General features: G+C 34.1%; 1 protein-coding gene across 9 annotated transcripts in view; it reads left to right on the plus strand.

The window, feature by feature from the left end:
- The window catches only part of PCDH9 (protocadherin 9), a 925,839-nt gene that overhangs the window by 406,559 nt on the left and 495,956 nt on the right, over positions 1–23,324 (plus strand). For 3 of the 9 annotated variants that reach the window (XM_078070271.1, XM_078070279.1, XM_078070272.1), the window contains exon 4: positions 4,894–5,010. The exons of the other annotated variants lie outside the window; for them this stretch is intronic. In XM_078070271.1, the coding sequence (XP_077926397.1) occupies positions 4,894–5,010 (117 nt within the window). The remainder of the gene's footprint in view (positions 1–4,893; positions 5,011–23,324) is intronic. 9 annotated transcript variants of the gene reach the window in all.

Raw genomic sequence — 23,324 nt, forward strand, 5'->3', positions numbered from 1 at the left:
AATGTAAAATGCCACACAACAGTCAATACAAATAATACTACATATTTTGGGTCAACAACCTCGTATGCACCAAAGATCTGTATGACAGAAAGAGATCCCACTGCTGAGGAAGCACCCCCTCATCTGTAGTGTGCATCCATCCACAGAGAGCCTGACTCAGTGTAACTCACAGTCCTCTTCAGTCTCATAGAGTTTGTTTGTAACAAATCATGGTATAAACTCACATCCCCACCCACGGGACCTTGCTTTTGTCATAGCTGCAGCTATTCCATTTAATGTGCTTTCTATTAACATTTTGCTTTAATATTTGTGCCACAGGACCAAAGAAGATACAATTTGAAAAGTTGAAATTTAATAAAAAATATTATCTAGCTCTAATGTATGTATGTGCTAATCATCTTGAATTCATTCTCTTCTTCCTAGAAAAGAAGTATTTAAAAGTTGTTTATGCAATTGTGAAAACTAATCAACTCTTTATATAAGATACTCTGGGTTGGTTTACACATTTATTGGAGAGGGTTAAATTAAAGTATCAAAAATGTATACATTTTGAATTTCATAGAAGTGATCTAATACTTTTACTGTATTGACTACAACTAGGGTATAGGACCTTAATTTAAATACCAATGTTTTATAACTCAGTACTTAATCTCTTGAACTTTTTTCATAATATAATTATAAATAATACCTTTGATTATATATTATATATATGAATGTACATATACTAATATTTTGTCCTTAGTTCATATTATATTAAATTAGAATATATTTATGTCCTAACTTTAAGAACCTGGAGATGTTCATTTATGGATATATATTAATATGACCTGCTGGCAAACCAGCCAAATTGCCTCACATAAAGTAGCCATTAGCCTTTTAAAAAATCAAGTTGATTCAGCTCGGGTCATGATCTCGGGATCCAGCGATGGAGCCCCACGTCAGGCTCTCTGCTCAGCAGGAGGTGCTTCTCCCTCTCCCTCTGCCTGGTGCTCTCCCTGCTTGTGCTCTCTGACAAAGAATCAAGTTGAAATCTGAGCAATCATAAAATCACTTGTTTAACCAGACAGTCTTCAGGTCCCTTCATATCTGTAGTCCTATCTGTACTTAAAACCTCATATCCTAAGTGTACACTGTTAGTCATTGAGAAGCAAAGTACGTTTGCATATTTTATCTCTAGTTCCAAGGATTTGCTCTGGCTTTATTCACATTAAGGTTTCAATGATATTTTTGTAATATTTATAACTCAGCTTGGCCAATTTGTTGCTGTTTTGTTTTCCTCTCAACAAACTCAAAACCAAAGTAATAAAAAGTTGAAGCAGTTTCTCTTTCTTTTATATAATTTTTATATGTTTTAGCCTTAGGGTTGTATGTAAATGAGTTATTTTTTTATATAAACTTTAGATTTTTGAATAAAGATTTGATAAGTTAAAAATGGGCTGCAAACTTGTGATTTTGAAATAAATTATAGAACCTGGAATTCTAGAACAAAATCTATAGCTTTTTAAAAAAGATTTTATCTATCTATCTATCTATCTATCTATCTATCTATCTATTTGAAAGAGAGAGAGTGTGCACATGCAAATGAGCAAAATGGCAAACTGGGGTGATAGAGTGGGGAAAGGGTAGAGGGGGAAGGAGAGGGACAAGTTGACTCCTCACTTAGCTTGGAGCCCATCATGGGGCTTGATCTCAGGACCCTGAGATCATAATCTGAGCCAAAATCAAGAGCCAGATGCTCAACTGACCGAGCCACCTAGGCCCCCCCCAAAATCTGTAGTTTTTTAAGCAATTTCAAAGGGATATCTTTTTATTTACTTTTTAAAGTAAGGTTAACTGAGGAATAATTTCGCACAGTAAAACTTCCCCTTTCAGTGTACAGTTACTGTGTGTTTAACAAATGGACACGGTTCTATAACTACCAACACAGTCAAGATATGGAACATTCTGTCATCCCCAGTAATCCCCCCTGCCCCTTTATTGTAGACCCCTCCCCCAAACCCAGCTCTTGATAACCTCTAGATTTTTGCCTTTTCCAGAATGTCACATAAATAGAATCTTACATTATGTAACCTTTTGAGTCTGGTTTTTTGTCTTTCATTTTTAATAATGCCATTATTAATTCCCTTTTATGGCTGTTTATAACATCTAATAGAGGCAAACATCCTTATCAAATGTGGGTGTGGTAGGAGGTATAATTTTTAACTCAACCTACATAAGTGATAAACATGTTTGTTCTCCTCAAATTATTATCATAATTTTGATGTATGGCTTACCATAAAATTTAAAGAGCAATCACTGTGGATCTTCAGGAGACGTTTAAGTTACTCAAATTTCTTTAAAAAATTCTTTTTTTTTATTCTATACCTTCTCCTTGATTCCCTGCACTCTTTGTCACTTTTTCTTTTCTTTTTTTTTTAAGATTTTATTTCTTTATTTGAGAGAGAGAGAGCACACAAGTGTGAGAGAGAATAGGAGCAGGGGGGAGGGGTAGAGGGAGAGGGAGAGGGAGAAGCAGACTCCTGCTGAGCAGGAAGCCAGATGTACTTCTAGATCCCAGAAACCTGGGATCATGACCTGAGCCAAAGGCAGACGCTTAACGTATGAGCTACCCAAGTGCCTGTCACATTTTCTTAATATACTGTGTTAGTATTTACTAAAACAAGTGAGTGATTTAAGGACATTTAAATTATTTTAGCTTTTTCCTACTGTTCTAAAACACTGTGTACTGTCTGATAGACTTTTATAAAACAATGATTTTCTTAGATGATTAATGATATGTGGTATAGTTTATAGATGTCCCTAGTTTTACCTAGAAAAGTCAATTAAATAACATAATTAAAAGAGAAATGCATGTTGGAGGAAAAGTATGTACATTTAATAACTGGGGACAAACTTAGTATTTTGTTCTGTTTTCAGTAATGTCATTAATATTTTTAAAAGTTTAATTTTGGTGTGCTGTATTTATATTTCTCTCCCCAAATGGTTATGTCAGAGGAATTTAGGAATTATTTTGTGTTTAGGATAAAATTGACTATCACATAGGGCTTTGAAGTCCCAAACTGTGCCTTGATTTACCTCTAGATACTACAAGGTTACTGATTTTCATTTATGTTTTCATTTGTCCTTACATCAACCCTATAAATAAGTTATTAGTACTTTCATGTTTTAAACTCAGTATTCTATGTTTTTTCTTTTATTTTGTCTGCTAGTATTTTCCTCAGATGTTGTTCAACACTGGCTTGAATTAAATTAGTAAGTGGACATGTTTGCAATTTTACCTGTAAGAAACTGGATAGAGAGAAGAGATGAGATCTGTTTTCATATTCAGTAATAAAATTTTAAAAATGATGGTTGGTTTTGTTGTTTAATTACTAGTTATTGATAACATATGTGATCCCTGGGGAAGTCGTGTGTGTGTGTGTGTGTGTGTGTGTGTGTGTGTGTGTGTGTCTTTTAATGATGTCCTCTAACTGTCCTGTTGGAGATGAGAGCAGAGGGGACTATCATCTTCATTGTCCCTCATCATTCTTTTTAGCTGAATCTCTTTGTTACCCATTAGTTAACATTTAAAACAACTCCACTGCTTCAACTAGAATGTGAACAACATAGAACTCTCATTTCTTTTTCTACCATTTTCCACTATCTATGTGTAGGCTTAGCCATCTCTTATAAATAGTGTACAATCACCCAGTTGCTCCTGGGTTTTGGATGACTTCACTCCACTTATCCTAACCATTGGCAAGTACTATCAATGCCACCTTCAAAATATAGCCCATACTTGAGCCTTTTCTCGATTACAAACACCACCACTACCCAGGTCCATTCATCATCTGATGCTTAAGAGTATCCTTTTCTATTACTGTTGTACAAATGACTACAAGCTTAGTAGCTTAAAGCAACACAAAGTTACCCACAGAAATTCTGAATCAGTTTCACTGGTCTACAGTCAAAATGGCAGTGGGCTTGTTCCTTTTGGAAACTCTAGGGGAGAATCTGTTTGCTTGGCTTTTCTTGCTTCCTGCTTCCTGACCTATTCTTTCCATCACTCCAGCCTCTTGCTTCCCATCTCCTACCACTCCTCTATAGCCAGTTCTCCTTTTGCCTCCGTTTTATAAAAACACATGTAATTAGTGGTAATCCAGGATAATCATCCCACCTCAAGAATCTTCATCACATCTTCAAAGTCCTTTTCATCATATAAGGTAGCATTCGTCTGGAGGGATGAGGACTTGCATATCTTTGGGAGTCATTACTCAACTTACCACACCCCTATATTGCTGTGCTGAAAATAAAGCTGCTTTCTTAAGTCAACTTTTTATGGCTGAGCTTTTTTCTTCTTGTTCTTTCTGTTGAGAATATGGCCTCTTCTGATCATTTAGGTCCCTGCTCAAAAGCCATTTCCTCAAAGAGATCTTCTCTGACTGCATGTTTTAAAAATCATCCCTTCTTCCCATTCACTCTTTAGTTCTTCATTATTCTCTTCACAGCCCATATAACTCTGCTATCATTTTATTTGTTTACTATCTAATTGACTCCACCACCATAAATCAAGGTTTTTGTCTTGTTCATTGATGCATTCCCTGGATTAACTTTATTGGCAAGAATATAGTAATCGCTTAAATACATATTGAGTAAACAATGTATTATTCTAATTATAAAGGAGCAAAAACTGAGACTCACAGGTGTTAATTGTTTAAGATCACAGATCTAGTAGTGGCAGAACTGAAATTTCATCTCAGATTTGTCTAACTTCAAAATCCATGTTCTTCATATTACCTCTTTCTCTTTAATGGAATTTAACTTTAATAATCATGACCTTTATTAGAATGCATCTACATTAGCCACAACAAGAGTAACCAAACCCAGAACAGACATCATTTGCATTTTTTTCAGGGAATCCTGGAGAGTAATATGCTAATAAGTGCTATTGTCAGTGCTTTCCTGACATTGTGCCATTTTGGAATCCATTCCATGACCATGTGGCGAATTCAAGCTCAGGGAATGATTTATGTAAGTCCTTGAATATGTTATACAATATGGTCTTTAACATGCAAGTTATCTTTCTATCATCCTAAAAATGATTCTGGAATGTTAAATGCACTTACTCTTTGGGTAGTTTTACTGAAATCCTTAAGGAGTCTCTAGGTTTTAATTCAATACTAGAAATGTAATTTTATATATGTAATGCTTTTTTTACTTACTGTTTCTTTAAGGATAAATATTAATGCCTTACCAAGTCAATGATTATAGACGATATGCAACAACTTACTATATTATTTTCAATAAATGAGAATAGTTTCCTTCTACAGTGCCACGTATTTTGTGATTTCTTTTGGCACCATTTATTTTATCAAGCTGGTTGTCTATTAGCCAAATTCTTGAATCACGGCATTCATGTGGAGTAGTTGCTTGGGTGTGTGAGAAAACAGGAATTTCATCATGTTGATTTTGTTTTGAAACCCATTGACTTTTATCACTACTTTGGCAATTTTGATTTAACTAAACCAATAACCTAACAAACTCATTAAGCTTATTTAAAGCTTTTGAAACACTCTGCTTAATGTTACTCAGAGATAATACAATAAAGTTTAGTACAGTCCTAAATGCTCCTCGAATATGGTATGAAAAAAAATATAATGTGTCCAAAAGAAGGAAGTACATTTGCATTCATTCCATGTGTCATTTAGTGACAGGCCAAATGGAATGAAAACATTCTAGAACCACCTTTCTCTTTCAGATGATTAGAAAATGCTAGTAAATTAAAATTAAAGAATGCCATGTTGTTGATTTTAACAGAATGAACATGAATATCTTAAACTTATGGAATTGTTCTATTCCTGAAGAGTTTAGCCTCTCTTCTTAATTCATTGACTATGCTGATAATAGAAGCATCCTAACAGCTTGAGATATTTAGCAATGGGACATAAAGACAGCTACAAAAACCTATCCTTTTATGTGGGTATAATCTTTTGGACAGATTTCAAACTTGCACTTGGGATATTTCTAGAATATGCTCCATTGTCTCACCTTGATCATTTTTTTAATTGGAAAATCAAATATAATAATCCTATATCTGATTGGACTTAACATTTTTTGAACATTTAGCTATATACATATTATTTCAAGCAAATGAAGATGGAATTAAAAATTTAGCCCAAGCTACCTTTTGGCAGGTCAAAGAATAAATTTGTTGGAAATACCTTAGTATGTTAAGACAAGTTTTTTAAAAAATAAATTTAAAATAGTTAAATAGATTTAATAGATTCCAATTTTGTATTAATAAGTAAAACATCTTTGGGGCGCTTGGGTGGCTCAGTCATTAAGCGTCTGCCTTCGGCCCAGGTCATGATCCCAAGGTCCTGGAATTGAATCCTGCATCGGGCTCCCTGCTCAGCAGGGAGTCTGTTTCTCCCTCTCCCTCTGCTGCTCTCCCTGCTTGTGCTCTCTCTGCCGAATAAATAAATAATATCTTTAAAAAAATAAGTAAAGCATTTTTAATGACCTAAATTGAACAAATTAATTTTGACAAATAATGAAAGGAATTTTTGGATACAAAACAACTAGGGCTCTATAAAAAAGTTGCTCAGTTATCCTTCATCTTTGGAGTCCACATAGTGCCTTCTTAGGAAGATGCTTTATAAATATTACATGTTTTATAAATTTAGGTTGACAGGGTGAACACATTAGATGAGATAACTACATAGAAAAAGGAATCAGAAAACCTGACATTTTTGATAACTGATATAATATACTGTCAGAGAATCAGTTTTGTTCACTAAAACAACTTTTTTTTTTTAGAGAATTTATTTATTTAATTGATATATAGAGAGAGACAGCAAGAGAGGGAACACAAGCAGGGGGAGTGGGAGAGGGTGAAGCAGGCTTCCCGCCGAGCAGGGAGCCCGATGCGGGGCTCGATCCCAGGACCCCGGGATCATGACCTGAGCTGAAGGCAGTTGCTTAACCAACTGAGCCACCCAGGTGCCCCTAAAACAACTTTTTTGTGGTCTGAAGCTAAAAATACCACAAATATCTTGAACCATTTTATGAGTTTTGTCTAAAATTACTTAGAATGTTTAGTATTTAATATTAGGGCACAGTTGCTGAGATGAACCCAAATGTACTTTGAGAATAGGGTGAGATTTTAAGCATACCCCAAAAACTAGTCTGAGTTCCTGAAAGATCAGTACTTTATCATTTGCAATTAAAATTATATGAGATGTCTTATGAAGATTCATTATTAAAGGAAGTCTTTGCCTAACTCATTGATATAAAGAAGCAACTTGCAAAATTATTACTTTCATTCTATATTGTAAAATCTCTACTTTTAATTATTTAATCTAGGGGTTTTATTGCCTATAGATTTATGGCGTATTTATTAAAGTCTGCCTATACCTGATGAAATAATTTGATTTTGTTTTTTTAAGACATTTGTTTATTTGAGAGAGAGAGCTTTGGGGAGAGGAGCAGAGAGAGAGAGAAACTCAAGCAGACACCATGCTGAGCACGGAGCCCTACACGGGCTTCTATTGCACAACCCTAAGATCACGACGTGAGTGAAACCAAGAGTTGGAAGCTTAACTGACTGGGCCAGCCAGGCGCCACCCTAATGAAATATTTTGAAGTGATTATCTTTATAAATTATTCTTTATACTTTTTTGCATAAAGTTGGGCATATGTGTATTTAATGTTCCTTTTTTAAATGGGGCATCACTCAATATGCTGCCTTTATTAGATACATTGTATGAAAATACTGCAATATAAAAATTACTTAAGTTTTATACTTTAATATTTATGGAAAACTAAAAACATATAAACATATATTGAAAGTAGAGCCACTTTTTCTGTTTAGCATATAAAAATAATCTAAAATTCCTTGATATACATAATTTTTAATATTGTTAAATTTATAATCTAATGGAGAATATGAGATAGAATACATTTCTATTTCTCAATAATTTTACGTTTTTAAATATTTTGCATCGCCTTATTAAATGTATAGATAAGTATGTATTACAGTCTCTAAAAACTCATTAACTATTTAAAATGCATGTTAAAATTTCACAATACAGCTCTCTATATAAATATTTTAATAATACCTATATGGTGCATATGTACTAGCTTATTTCCATCCAGAATTTAGGGAAGTCAATTGTCTTTATTTAATACATATCTTTTTAAAGTAATAATGAAAACCAATAATAGGTTAATGGTTTAAAAAATCTAAAGTATCACAAATTCAGACTAATTTGTTGTCCAATATAGCTGAGGCACTGCATAATAAAAACTTCTATTCATAATTGTGCCTGAAGCATGTCAAGAATTGAAAGTAGGATATGCCTGATATGATGCAGGTTCTAAATCTTTGAATATTGGTCATCTACTAACCATACACATTTTAACTTTCAACTAATTTAATCAGAGATGTCCATTCCTTAGCAGTTACGGATAAATTTGAAATTAATGAGCATGCTAAACACTCAAGATCTGCATGCCAAGACAAAAGTAAATACATGAAGTAAAAAATCGTATACATATGGTTGTGTATGTAAATAGAAAAATTCTAATACTTGTATGTATAATACTTATGTATACAGTATACATGTATGTTTATATATTAAATGAAACTCATTACACTTGACCCTTGAACAACATGGGTTTGAACTGAGTGGGTCCATTTACACATGGATTTTTTTTTAATAAATACAATACAGTGCTGTAAATGTATTTTCTCTCCCTTATAATTTTCTTATTAACATTTTCCTTTCTCTGGTTTATATTATTATAAGAATACAGTATATAATACATATAACATATAAAATATGTGTTAAATCAACTGTTTATGTTATCAGTAAGGGTTCCAGTCAACAATAGACTATTAGTAAATTTTTGGGGAGTCAAAAGTTATACACAGATTTTCCACTGCATGGGGGGTGATTAGCGTCCCTCCCCCTTCTTCCCCCCATGTTGTTGTAGTTAGCATGGTCAACTGTATGTAGTTAGGATCTGGAGGGCATTATGCCAAGTGAAATAAAAAAGAAAGAGAAAGATAAATACTGTATGGTAACACATGTTGAATAAAAAAAAAAAAAGGCCAATTTCACATAAACAGAGAATAGGATGGTGGTTACCAGGGACTGAGAAGGGGAAAAAGTGATGTAGATCAAAGGGTACACATTTTCGGTTATAAGAATTATAAGTTCTAAGGATCTGATGAACAGCATGGACTATAGTTAGTAATATGGTACTGTGTACTTGAAAGTTGCTGAGAGTGGATCTTCAGCATTCTCACCACACACAAAAGTTACTTATGCTAACTATGTGAAGTGATGCATGTATTCATTATCTTGATCTTGGTAATCATTCAACAATACATATGTATATCAAATTATCACATTGTACACTTCTAATATACACAATTATATTTGTCAATTATTCCTCAACAAAGTTAAAAAAAAAAAAAGAATGAAAAGCCAAGGAACTAGTGAGCTGATTCATGCTGCTTTGTACTGACAATTTCAAAATATTGATATAGGTTGAGGCATAAAATTCAATAATAAAGAAAACAACTCTCAACATTTTCTAAAAGCAGTGTTCATATAGTCTGCAATTTTACGAGTAGTCAGTTGACATAAAATAATACAGACAAACTCAGTAAGAAATCTGCGAAAATAAATGTGCAGGATAAAAGAACTATCTCCAGGCCAAATTAACATGTTTCTTAGCTAAATCTTCTAGACATGTTGCTAATTATTTCCAGTTATGGTATTAAGGCACATTGGGAATTGAATGCACCACAAAAATCCTCACATAAGGATAACGATTTCATATAGGAACAATTAACAGATGTTTTTATTTTTAAGTTGGGGATTCTGGTCACAGAGTTTGTAGAACTGCTATGAAATTAGGATGACTTAATAAAAAAAGTTCCTGCATCATTTACCACTCCAAATTTATTTCCTCCAGAAAATAAATGGTCTGGCTTACTCTCTTAAGGATGCCATTTAAAATACTGCCTTTTTCTATGAAAACTGACTAAGTACTTGGTAGAAGATATGTTGTGCCATTGCTAGTGAAGTATGACTCTTATGAGTTTGGCTTCCAGAAAGTCTCAGAGGGATATAAAATGGTCCGTTTAGCTTATGTTTATATAAACCCTATTACTCTGTAAGGTTCAAAAAGGAATAGCTACTATATTTCTGTGATTCAATTTTCCTCTAGTTGCCTATTTCTTTTTGATCCTCTGAAGTATCTTCATTTTTTTCCTAATCCAGAGGTCTAAGAGAGATCTGAGTAGGAAAACATGATTGTACTTATTTATCTAGTGTAAAATACTGCTTTTGGGTGAACATAAAAATGGAGACAAACATTTCTACCTTTAACTTACAATTGTACAACAAAGAATTCAAGGTCACCAGGGGCACCTGGGTGGCTCAGTTGGTTGAGCAACTGCCTTCGGCTCAGGTCATGATCCTGGAGTCCCGGGATCGAGTCCCGCATCGGGCTCCCTGCTCAGCGGGGAGTCTGCTTCTCCCTCTGACCCTCTTCCCTCTCGTGCTGTCTCTTATTCTCTCTCTCAAATAAATAAAATAAAATCTTTAAAAAAAAAAAAAAGAATTCAAGGTCACTAGAGATATAAAAGGTTTAAAAATATAAATAACTTAAGACATAGAGTTCAATTTGAATTTACATTATAATCAGAACCTGGTAAGCATAGTTTATGAATAGAGTACTTTTATTAGAGAAGAAATCCTTTTAATACTTAATGAGTTGAATAGAGTCTAGGAAGTTAGAAGTATTGACAAAAGAAAACAAACCTACTAGAAGTAGAACAGATAAGAAATTAAATATGTTAAAAATGGTTAAAGAAAGCAATTTGGGTGATATAAAATGAGCTTAATTTAACATCTCATGAAATGAACAGTCTTATTTTGGAGAACTGCAAAATGGGCCAGAAGGCAGAAAGCTTTTATAGGATAAAAAATAAAGAACAACAAAGAAGAAAATAGAAAAATCTCGTTGGTGGGGCCGCATAATCCACTTTGTTTGGGGTGAGAAGGAATAAGGAAATGAGTATAAAGCCCATTGGCTTGGTATTTGGAGATTGGCTGCCTGGATGTATTCTGCTCTGGCCAAGCAGAGCATTTATAGGAGCTTATCTAAGTTTTGGTTTGCTGACATGTTACCCATCAGAAGTGGCTCCATCTTGGGTCTAGAAACTTATTTCAGCAGTCCCCCCTTTTGGTTATCCTCTTGATCATTTAAGAGGTTTGATTGAAGTGTCAATCTTGGGGCACCTGGGTGACTCAGTTAAGCATCTACCTTCGGCTCAGGTCATGATCTCGGGGTCCTGGGATCAAGCCCACATCGGGCTCCCTGCTCAGTAGGGAGTCTGCTTCTCCCTGCCCCCCCAAAACTTTTCTCTCAAATAAATAAATAAAATCTTAAAAAAATATATCAATCTTAATGTGACTCTTAGTTACCATTACCTCTTCAGGTGTCAGTGTAGGATATACAAGAGACCATGTTAAGAGCATACTCTTACACATGGTTACATTCTTTTGTTCTTCTGTCATTCCAGACCAGTTGCCCTCTTTATGCATTTCTTATAACTGTGTCTCTACTTCCCCAGAAGTGTTTATTCAGCAAGGTTGTTTGAGAGAAACTGAGATATTGGAAATCAGGGTCAATGTTTTGGTTATGGGCCCCCAGGAAGGTGCATGGGGGAGGCCCAAGTGTCTTAGATCTATGGTCTTGAAGGTGTTGCAATTATAAGCCCACTAACTTGGTGGACTTTTGTTTATAGGCTTGTGGTCACTTCAGAGTAGAAAGGTAAGTCCGATAGAGGAAGTAGACTGTGAGTATCCTCAGATAAAAGAGGATGGAGGAGAGTAGTAGAAATCATGTCAGTCTTATGTTTTGTTTTTTTTTTTTTTGTTTAAAGTACCTGTGTCTTTAATTTTTCATTAGCCTTTGAGATGAAACATGCAGTGAAGCCACTTTGGAATTTTGAAGCCTTTTGAAGGCTTCTGCATGCCAGTTAAAATAGGTATTTCATTCTGTTGGATTTGGGAACTCTTTCTTTCAAGCACTCCTGTTGATGTAAATAATCTTATCTAATTGGAACATTCCTCATAATGGTCATTGTAATTCTAGGCTGTCCTAGTAGATTTTGCCATTTTTGTCAGTATCTACAGCTTCCAGGACCACAGTTCCTAGACAGAAAATAAGCAGGTGTGTCAAAAGGATGGTGTGCTCAATTCTTTGAAACTTGAGGATCCCATCTCTTTAGCTAAGCTCTGGGTCTCTCAGAGCCACTTTAATACCTAAGAAGGGTGTGCTGCTGGGTTGGGGATTTTGTGGTATTTTACATTGTACCTCCCTGCACAGAAATTTTCTTGAGGTTGGCAGGATGATTTAGTGTCAACCTAACCCATTCCGTAACCAATTTATCCTAGCACAGGAATCTTAGAGTCAGGGGATGAACTCTCTAACAGCTTTACAGCGCTCCACCCCATGTCCACCAATTTTGCGGCTTTGGCTTCTGAGATTGCCATTAGCAATTGATCTATTATTCCTTTCAAGGGAAGATTTCTTTACAGTGCTGTACACCCTAATGTCTTTTAATGGTCCCATTTGTGCCTGCTTATATTTTGATTTTGATGAATTTCTTGTCTTAATTTATTTTCCTGGGTACCTTATCGGTTTATACTGTGGATTTACCTTGAGACTTTATGAATCCCTAAGAGCTACCACCTGTTGTGGACTCCCAGGATAGCTCTCCTGGAACCTTTCTGGAGACCCAGAACCTCTCTGGGAATTTTAATAAATTCCAGAATCTTTTCAGGAGCCCAGAACCTTTCTGAGATCAATTGATCTATCTAGCTAGCTAGCTAGCTAGCCCACCCAAGGCTGCACCCAAAGGAGCAGAATTCAAATCCATTAGTGACATACTCACAGCCCTCATTCACTATGACAGAAACCGTGAACTCAAAGGGTTCAGGAGGCACCTGGCCTGTGAATCTCATCCTCCTGCAGGCTGTTAGTAGTAAGCTTCTGATCTCATTCCTCATCACCAAAAAACTGTTTAAAAATCATTAAAGAAAAACAGTTTAGGTGATGCAAACATCTATTTAACACTACGTGAAGTGGACAGCCTCCATTCAGAGAACCATAAAATGGGTCAGAAGGCAGAAAACCTTTAAAGGATAAAGAATAGAGAACAAGAAAGAGAAAAATAGAAAAACATCTGATTGACTGGGGCCACATAATCCTTCTTGTTTGGGGTGAGAGGGCCGAGAATTGGATTGGCATTTGGGGATCAGCTGCTTGGAAATACTGTTGTTTCTGGTCAAGTGGAGAGTTTACGGGGACACAAAGGTTATTTAAGTGTTGGTTCGCTGATGTGGTACCTGGCTAGGGTAGCTTCATCTTGGGCCTAGAAGTTTATTTCACCAAACATAAATCCTCTTTTTATCTTTCAGTAGTATCTAATGCCGTGAATAGCACATGTAGATTATGTTTTTGGTTTATATTTGAATGACTAAATTTATTGTCCCTGAAAAGCAGATAAGCATTTTAACGTAAACGTTTACAAAATACCTTATTGGAATAAGATAAATATTAAAATTTGCTCATTATTTATAATATTCCTACTTACCCTAAAAATTACTTACTTTGAATTACTCTGAATAAAGAGTAACAGGTAAGCATTATTTTTGTTTATTTTAAAGTACCCGTAATTCTCTTTTCTGTTGAAACTTATGTTTGTCCTTTAGAATGAATAAGAATGAAGAGAAATTGCAAAGCATATTTTATAAAAGATACAACAGTTACTCTCTCCAGTGCACTCATTTTTAGGGATTCCATGAAAGCCTAACCAGAGGTGTTGACTTTCAGTCAAGTAGGTTCCAATAATAAAGGAATCTACATATTTCTTGCCATAGTAAATATTAACTTGAACCAATGTGGACTACAGAATGGGTAAATAACAGAATCCAAAGTCTTTCTCTACAGTCCTTTCAAGATTGTTCCTTTTAATAACGAGCCAAGCAAAAATACCCTTTAAAAGGTTTTTTTCTTCTCCTCATCAACTACTTTGGGAGAAAGCAAATGGAAAGTTTTTTGATGGAAAAAATAAATATATAAATCAATGCTTGAATAGGCAGCTCTGTTAAGATTTGAAAATCCAAATTTGGCAAACCGGTGGTTCAGGTAGCTTTCTCTTTTATTTGTTTAAAATATGGACTGCACAGCCAAGCACTTTATCTTTCTTATGCTCAATTGAAGGGAGTGATGAGCTGGAACGCATCTGTTGGTTTTGGCTGCCCTGATGAACCCCTTCTTTGTAGGGTCCTTTGCTGTAGTCATGCATATTGACACCCATTTTAAGCTTTACTTTAAACCCTTTGGCTTTTCATTTGAAATAAATTATCACACCTTTTTGAAAGAGAACACAGATTCTTTTTCCCACTGCTTGTTTCTGGCTTTGTCAGCCTTTGTAACATGGAAGGGGAGAGTACTATGAGTTATTAATTAGTCTATTGATTTGATATATTCCCAGTGTAGTCTTTTTTTTTTTTTTTTCATTTTCTTTTCTGCCGATACTGTGCCACAGCATAAGAGTTTAGACACAGGCATTTTCTGTGCTCTTCAGTATAAATGAATTTTTATTTAAAAAATTATATACTGGTTGATATTGGAGTTGAAGTACATCCTCCTTTCCTGAGAAACATTATCAAATATTTTTTAAAATTATAACAGTAAGCAACAACAGAACTTAAACACCAATTAAGGGCAGCAATATAACTGTAAAAGACAATTTAAGACTTGCTTTTTGGGGACACATTTTAATTAAAATGTATGTTTTGTCATTTGTTCAGCAAGTGAATCTGCTCGTGGCTAGGAGAAAAGGACATCATCATACACCTGAATTTATGAAGACTGCTCCTTACCACAGCAATATTCTGAAACCAGTCAAGATTTCAAATCTTGATAAAAGATATATATTCTCAAAATGTTATCAAAGAAGAAACTAGATGAGACTCTGTCCTTTAAGAAGGAAAGCTCTATATATTTTATATTCAGCAGCAGTGATTTATTTGGGTATATTTATTTTGGTCCCCAGTGAAATAGTTCTCTAGACTGTTAAAAAAATTCTTGGGATCAATTATTTATCTCTGTAAAATGGCAGAACTAATTAAATGCATAATTTCATTGGTATGAAATTTCTTAAGTGATTTTACTCAAACATATCAATAGTAGTACAATATTATAATGACATTCTGTTAAAATGAGAACTAAATTAAAAATGCTAAGATGTTTAACATTAAACATATAGCTTCTATTCATTAGGTAGTTTTTAAAAACACAATGTGGATTTTTGCAAATGGTCCAGTAATTGTTCAGTATAGTCAACAATATGTACCAATCACATAGATGTGAAAAAGATATATAGATGTGTATTTGTGTGTGAGAGAGAAACACATTTTATATTAAATTCCTAAACAAATTAAATTAAACACATTTAAATTAAAATTCCTAAACAAAATGGTGTCCTGTACAGTATTAGTCTTCTGCAGACTCCCTTTCCTACCCAAATTTAGGAAGAGGGAACAGGTATATGCAACATTCATCATTAAAAGAATTAATAAACCTGTACAACTTTGTGATCCCAAAACGTTAATAATGCAAATGGTTATTACTATCCAATCAATTGAGTTCATACTCTAACTATACGATATCATCAACAGACCAAGATTCACAAAACTATGACTTGTTTTACAAAAATGTTGTTTCTTTCATAACCCATTGAGATTGAAAATATTTATGAAAGTACACCTAACTTTTTGAAATTCCTACAGAGAAATTTCTCCTCCTACTCTCTCCATGCTGTCCACAAACCTGGAAAGGAGTATTAATGCTAACTTAGGTAAGGTCAAGGAAATCCAGTTTAAAAATATTGTGATTATGAGTGTGTGTGTGTGTGTGTGTGTGTGTTGGGGGTATTGATTGTGCACCTTGCACCCTGCACTTGGGTTCTAACTCCGGCTATGTTGACACTTGATCACAATCCTACTGATCTAGAACTGGTTTAGTTTTAGTTTGTTGGTTTCTTAGACACCTTTACCATCTTATCTAGGGCCAGACCAAGGTGTCCTGGAAAGAGTGTGCGGTTGGTCCTCAGGTGTACATGCTGCATTCTACATACCTAACATTTACGGAAAATTTGAGGTAGTTACTTTATTTCTTCATTTCTTAGTTTTCCAGTTTGTGAGAAGGAATTACAATCTCCAACTTTTAGATTTGTTCCAGGAAGCATATAGGATATATGTAAAGCACCTGCCATAATAAATAGCAGTACTCAATAAACTTTTCCCTAAACTTTGAAATATCATGGAAAATAATTGCATTTATATTAGAACCATGTTATGTAATGAGGAAGACCAGCCCAATATAATATTTACATTTAATTTAAAAGTTCAATTAATAGAACTAGTGCATTTGAAGATGACTATTTCATTGGGAGCCCAATAATGGATGTTTGGATTTTTGTACTCAGACAGATAAATGTATTTTTTATTTCTGTGCATCAAACCAGGCTCGCTCCAAGCATTGGTGACTAACAGGCTTGCATTATTACCTAATTTGATAAGTATTTATTTCTGTGCAAATGTAACACTTTAATAGCATAAACATTCAATAAATTGCATTTATATGAATATCTAAACAGACTTTGGGATTAGTGAGAAATTGTGCATCTTGTCTCATAACAATCATTGATTAATAACAGTTTAATAAAAATATTCTAGAGAAAGCTGTAGGTGAAAAAGAAGAAATGATTAAGCTACAAAGAAGTTACACTAGTTAAGTCTTAAATTTCCATGGCGATTATTTACAATTAGTCTGTGGTGTTATTAAATAAATTCTGAACAAGCCTATTTAGTTGGAGGGCACTAGTTTCTTAATTTTTTTTTTTATAAAGCTTTTTTCATTTATTTATTTTTTTAAAGATTTTATTTACTTATTTGACAGAGAGAGACACAGCAAGAGAAGGAACACAAGCAGGGGGAGTGGCAGACAGAGGGAGAAGCAGGCTTCCCGCGGAGCAGGGAGCCCGATGCGAGGCTCGATCCCAGGACCCTGGGATCATGACCTGAGCCGAAGGCAGATGCTTAACGACTGAGCCACCCAGGCGCCCCTCTTAATTTTTTTTAATATTTATTCATTTATTTGTGGGGGGGGGAAGAGGCGGGAAGGGGCAGAGGGAGAGGGAGAGAGAGTCTTAAGGGGGGCTCCATCTCACAACCCTGAGATCACGACCTGAGCCAAAACCAAGAGTCGGTTGCTCAATGGACTCCTCCACCCAGGTGTCCCTACTTTCTTAATGTTACAACATCTTTTATCTTCATAACTAAAAGGAATCCTAAATTCTTCCATTAAATGCTATATATTTTTTTAAGATTTTATTTATTTATTTGACAGAGGGAGAAACAGAGAGAGAGCATAAGCAGGGGGAGCAGAAGAGGGAGAGGGAGAAGCAGGTTATATGTTGACTTTTAAAAGGTGATACTGTTGTCCATTTTTCCCTGTGACCACTGGGTAAACTAAGCATTTGTGTCTGTTTTATTTCAGTAGTAAATTTATACATCAATGCGACTATGTTTCACTAATTAGTACTAAACTGCTGATAACTTGTTTGTAACTGGCTCCAGTCCTTCCTGCTAGTATTTTAAAAAGCCTGCGTTTTGGTAGTAACATTCACTGTTTTTCAGCTTTGACTCTTTTTTTTTTTTTTTTTTTTTAGACCATTTCTTTAAAGAGACTAGGCCATTTTTGAACCTGAATTTCACTATATTGTATATAATAAAGCATTTGTCCTTGTTCTCTATTTAAGAACAATTGAAGGATAATTTGTCAGGTGGGATAGCATGGTTAACCAAAAAAAAAATCTGCTATACTTAATAAAGAACAGAAAAATAGGCAAATTATACCCAGTACTATCTGAAAAACCACCATGAAATCAATACAATTTCCAAAGATATCTTTGTTTTTGTCTTTTCGGTTTTTATTTATATATGTTAGGTAAATAATACTCATCTTTATTTTGATATGTTTCTTTCTTTCTTCCTTTCTTTCTGTATTTCCTTCCATCCTTCCTCCCTTCTTTCCTTCCTTTTCCATTCATTTACACATTTCAGCAAATATTTATTATCAACTATGTGCCAGGAGTTATTTGGTAATAATCTTCGTTTTTCTTATATATTCTGCTTAAAGAATAGAATAAATCTACTTTAATGCATGCCTTCTTTGTTTACGATCAAATTAGATACTGTTTTTATTGCTTTAGGAATTGCTTTAGGAATTCTGAGAGTCAGAATGCCTTGAGGTGGTCATCTCTATTCTATTAATTCCACGTGCATCAGCCCATGGTAGCGATCTTCTCATTTTTTGACAAGTGAAAAGAGTTGCTGCTTATGAAAAATCAATTTCCACAACCATCACTGACTCCATTCATCATGCTTCTGCCAGAAAAGGTGAAAGTGAACAGTTCCATGTGAACAATTTGCATTTATGCTTGTTAGGAATTATACTGGTTGTCTATCGATTGCTTATCCTCATTTAGGCTGCTCCAGAGTGACTAGCAAGCATGAACACATATAACCACAGGATTGGGATAATGTTAGGACAAACTGGGGCTGTGATGGTTGCCGTTGGAACTATAAATAGCAGTGAGTGATGTTACCACTTGACCTTTATAGAAAACAATGTTTAAGCCAAACTGATGGCTGATGTTTAAGCCAGAACTGATACACCTGTTTTAATTTTTTCCTCAAATATTATTTTTAATCCTGTAACAACTAAACTGTGGTCACCTAGTCATAAGATTAATTCTTTTTTATGTGTTACTGCTTATGGAAATAACATTCCACAGTTAGATGTCGTGCTCTGCACTATTCTATGGCGCTCAGATGCTCTTTTTCTTCCACATTCTACTTTAAATCCCCCCAGGCTCCATCAGTGCCTTAGGCTGTGAAATCGGAATAGAAAATGAGTTGCTCCTAGACAAATCAGATACATTTTATATGCAAATAATTTCCTTCTCAGTATCATCAGAGTACAATAATTTGGTGTTTGACATAGTGATTTTTCAGTGTCTATCTAATATGTCTTTTAAATATTAGAGTTCTCCTGACCCAACAGGATTTGATTGGAATGGTAGCTAAACTTTCTAAGTTTTTCTTTTCCTCTGTTCTGCTTTTCCTTAGATGTCTAGTTTAGAATTACCTAATTCTTAAAAGATTTATTATATAGTGATATTAGGGATTTTATATTTCATCAGCTTTTATATTTTTCACCTCCTCCCTTCAAACTTTTTAAAAAAGCCTTATAGGTATTATTGAGTATCCTGAAAGTTCTACCCATAAGACAATATTGAAAGATGAGGCTCAATCCAGAAGCAATTTTATGAAAACTTTATGTGTCATGATTTTCTACATACAGGCTTGTGAGGATATTTTGGGCTGCAAACTTTGTAACCAAGTTAAAGAAAGACTGAGAGAGAGAAAAAAAGAGGGAGGGGAATGGGTCTGAAGAATATTGGAATTGACTGCCAGTGAGCAAAAATATTTCAAGTATGAGCTATTAATTTGATGAATTATTTTAAGCATAGGAAAAATAGCATTAATATGGAAGCTGAATGTGAGCATTCCTTAAAATATCTTTATTAGTTATTCCCCTCATGATTACAAAATCTTTGACAATCACACACCTGGTATAGTAGAAGATGCTTAATGCAGGACCATAGGGGCCTCATTAGCAGATTCTTCAATAACTGTTTTGCCCCCTTTATCAATTAGAATTTCTTTGTAAAATAGCAAGAATACCTCTTTCCACTTGTTTTTCCCTGGTGGACAAAAGACCCATGAAGCTCTAAACTAATAATTGAAATCACCATTCACAGTATCTAGATATTCACTGTTTTAATAAGTTTTTGTTTCTTTACTGAACTAAAATACAATTTTATTTGTAAACAAATTTGAGGCAAAATTTGTAGTAGCATGACTTCTCTTTGACACAAGAATGCCTGTGCTAAAATAACATTCAGTGGCGTTGCAATCAAGTCCCCAAAAGTGCGATTAGAAGTTCCGTTTCATTATCAGTGTTAGTTAAGATGATCACCGATGATAAGTATGACAAAATAAAAAGGGTATTTATATTAGCTAACATGGAGTTATATATAGGTTGTTCACTCATCTATAAAAGAAGATAGCAATACATATCTTGTGGTTTTATTGGCAATACCATAGAAAAACTCCCAACCAGCTTCCATAATGATGTTTACTTTTACCTAAGCTTGAAATATTTTCACCAAAATAATATCTGCTACTTGAAAATGTTTTGCGCTCTGGCACTTAGTTACAAGATTCTTCAAATTTCTTTTGGTGTCTTTTAGATACAAGATTTAGAGCTTAATACAGCTCTCTTAATAGAAACAAAGTGTATTAGTTTAGAGGTTTAATTTAAGCTTGTGTCATAATGTACGGTAAGTGCTCACTCTGGTTTATATCATAAACAGCAACAGCTACTACTGATTGAGCAACTACCTGCCCCGGTACCTCACATTCATTATATTCCCAGTAACATTGAAAACTATATATTTTTACCTACTTTTTAACGGATGAGGAATTTGGGACTCTGAGAAGTTAAATAACTTATCCATTGTCATGTAACTAATAAATGACAAGAGTCAACTTAAATTTGAGTGGATTTGTTGGTCTGTAAAGCTCCTAAATTTTCCATACTGATTAGTTTTGATTTATAAGTGATTAAAAATATGATGTAGACAGAGAGTCACTTAAAGAAAAGAAATCTATACTAATCCTTTGTTTCCAAAAGGGAATTTTAAGTCCATTTATTATTTGTACTTCCAAACCCACGCTCAAAACCTTTTTGTAAATGTAACAGAATCCTCAATGATTTGTTTCTGCATGGTTTTATGATAGTAAAAACAGTAATAAAACATAATTGCATATCGTATTGTCCTTTTTGGCTAGCATTTTCCACACATATTCTTCTTCATGCCTAATTGTCTTTCCCTTGGTATTTCATGCCTCTTTCTTACTGTTCTATCTTGTGTATTCTTCAATAATAGATTTATTTTTTATTTATGATAATTATTATTTTAATAACATTGCTTTGTCTAGTCACAACAGTCAAGGTCAAAATGTGGAATATTCTTATAAAATTTATGAAAGCTCTGATCATATTGACTTTATTGAATATATTTTCAGTGGTATTCGATAAATATTCATTAAACATCTATTTTTTTTTTTTTTTTTACCAAGGACTAAGGTAGATAACTAGAATTATAAAAGCTAATAAAACATGATCCCTACTTTCATGAGCCTGTCAATACTGCAAGACATAAGTATAAACAAAGAAATACACTGAAATTAGAAGGCAGTGAAATGGAAGTATGTACAGATTGGTGCTAAATTGTTGTAATCATGAACCTTTGCAGGAAACACACACAAAAGTGTCATTTCCATAACGATACTGACCCTTAGAGACAGAGAGACTTGTTACCATATTTAGTGCCTTTATAGAATTTACTGATTTCTTTTCTACTTTGGCTGCACATTTGGTAATAATTTAAACATTCCTGTTTATTGCAGAACAATTACCAAAAAAACTAGATTCCAGAAAGATCTTGTGACCTTTATCATTTTGTCTTCTGTTATAGTGAAGCTAGACAAAATTTTATATAAATCTTAAGATGTATTCAGTATATTTTCTATTTAGTACCTAGATTCCAGGTGCTCTCCCCCTTTTTTTTTTTTCTTTCTTTCTTTTTTTTTTTTTTTGTAAGTAATTCTTATAGTTTTTAAATCAGAGGAATAGCTTTAGTGCAGTTTCTCAAAATGTAATGTGCATACAGTTCCCTTGGAGATCTTGTTAAAATGCAGATATGCATTCAGTAATCCTGGGGGTGAGGCCTGAGATTCTGTATTTCTAATAAGCTTTTAGGTTTTGTTGATGCAGCTGGTTTAGGGTCTGCACTTAAAGAAACAGGAGCAAGAGTAGTCATGATTAATCTGCATTCTGTAAGGCTGATAGCATATTTCACCTCTGTGGTCAATTAGCCTAGTAGTGCTTTATGGGGAAGCAGGAATAAAAATATTCTCAATGAACTTGAATTTAATCAGATTGGATTTGAAAGACCTATCAGACAAGTATCAGGAATTGGGTCACATTACCTGCTCTCAAGTCTGTTAACACTTAGTTAAATCTTTTTTTACTTTAGCAGTAAAATAATCTGAGATTAAATTACTCTATTACTATATAATTGTTTAAAAGATGCTTTTATAAATATAAAAACCATAGATCACATATTTGCTAGAAATAGTAAACACATATTGTCTATATTTGGTAAAAATGGTAAACACATATTGTCTATATCTGGTCTGTGTTGTTCATGGCATGTTCATGATAGATCATTGCACCATGGAAACTTGATTCAAATCAAATTTAATCTACCCTGTTTTACTTCAGTCTCAGAAAGAAAGAAATTCACATTCCCAAATACAATCCGTGTCCTTACATTTGCCAAGATTTGCTTTGTTCATTGGGATGGACTTGGGGGTTCTGCGTGTTCTATATATTTTTATTATTTGATAGTAATGTCTAGCTTTTTCCTGCAGGTCTGGCCATTTGCATAACTCTGGTTGCAAATTTGAGAGGAAACTACCAACAATATTCTTAAATTAAGAAAGCTTGTCCTCTGATCTGGTCTTTTATAGCAGTGGTTCCAAAATGTTCCTCCGTTCACCCCTACCACCCACCTCTATTCCTGCACGTCCAGCCCTCCCAGGATATATCTAGAGAATGGAAACCAACTGGAAGGCTGTCCATCTGCCTCCCTTTATCTTTTGCCATTAAAGAGTTCAGAAGATTTTACAAACTTTTTATAATTATGAACACCTTTGAAGAGTAGAGAACCATTAAGATGTTTAATTAGTGTTTACTAAGACTTGCATATTGCTTTGAATGATACAAAGGATTCAAAATTCTCAGGACTTGAAAATACATATTATTTATTAAAAATAATATATTTCCTTGTCTAACAATTTATGCCTTTGAAAGAATTTAAAATTATGTTAGTAATAATCGCAAATATTTATTTCATGTTTTTATGCTATGCATTGTGTAAAGTTCTTCACATACGTGATCTCATTAAAGCTCATTAAAACACTAGTTATCATTCCCATTTCAGAGAAGGGAATTGATGCCCGAGAAGTAAATTAACTCACACATCTATTGAA

This window comes from Halichoerus grypus, chromosome 4, assembly GCF_964656455.1.
Source record: "Halichoerus grypus chromosome 4, mHalGry1.hap1.1, whole genome shotgun sequence".
Taxonomy (NCBI): Eukaryota; Metazoa; Chordata; class Mammalia; order Carnivora; family Phocidae; genus Halichoerus; species Halichoerus grypus.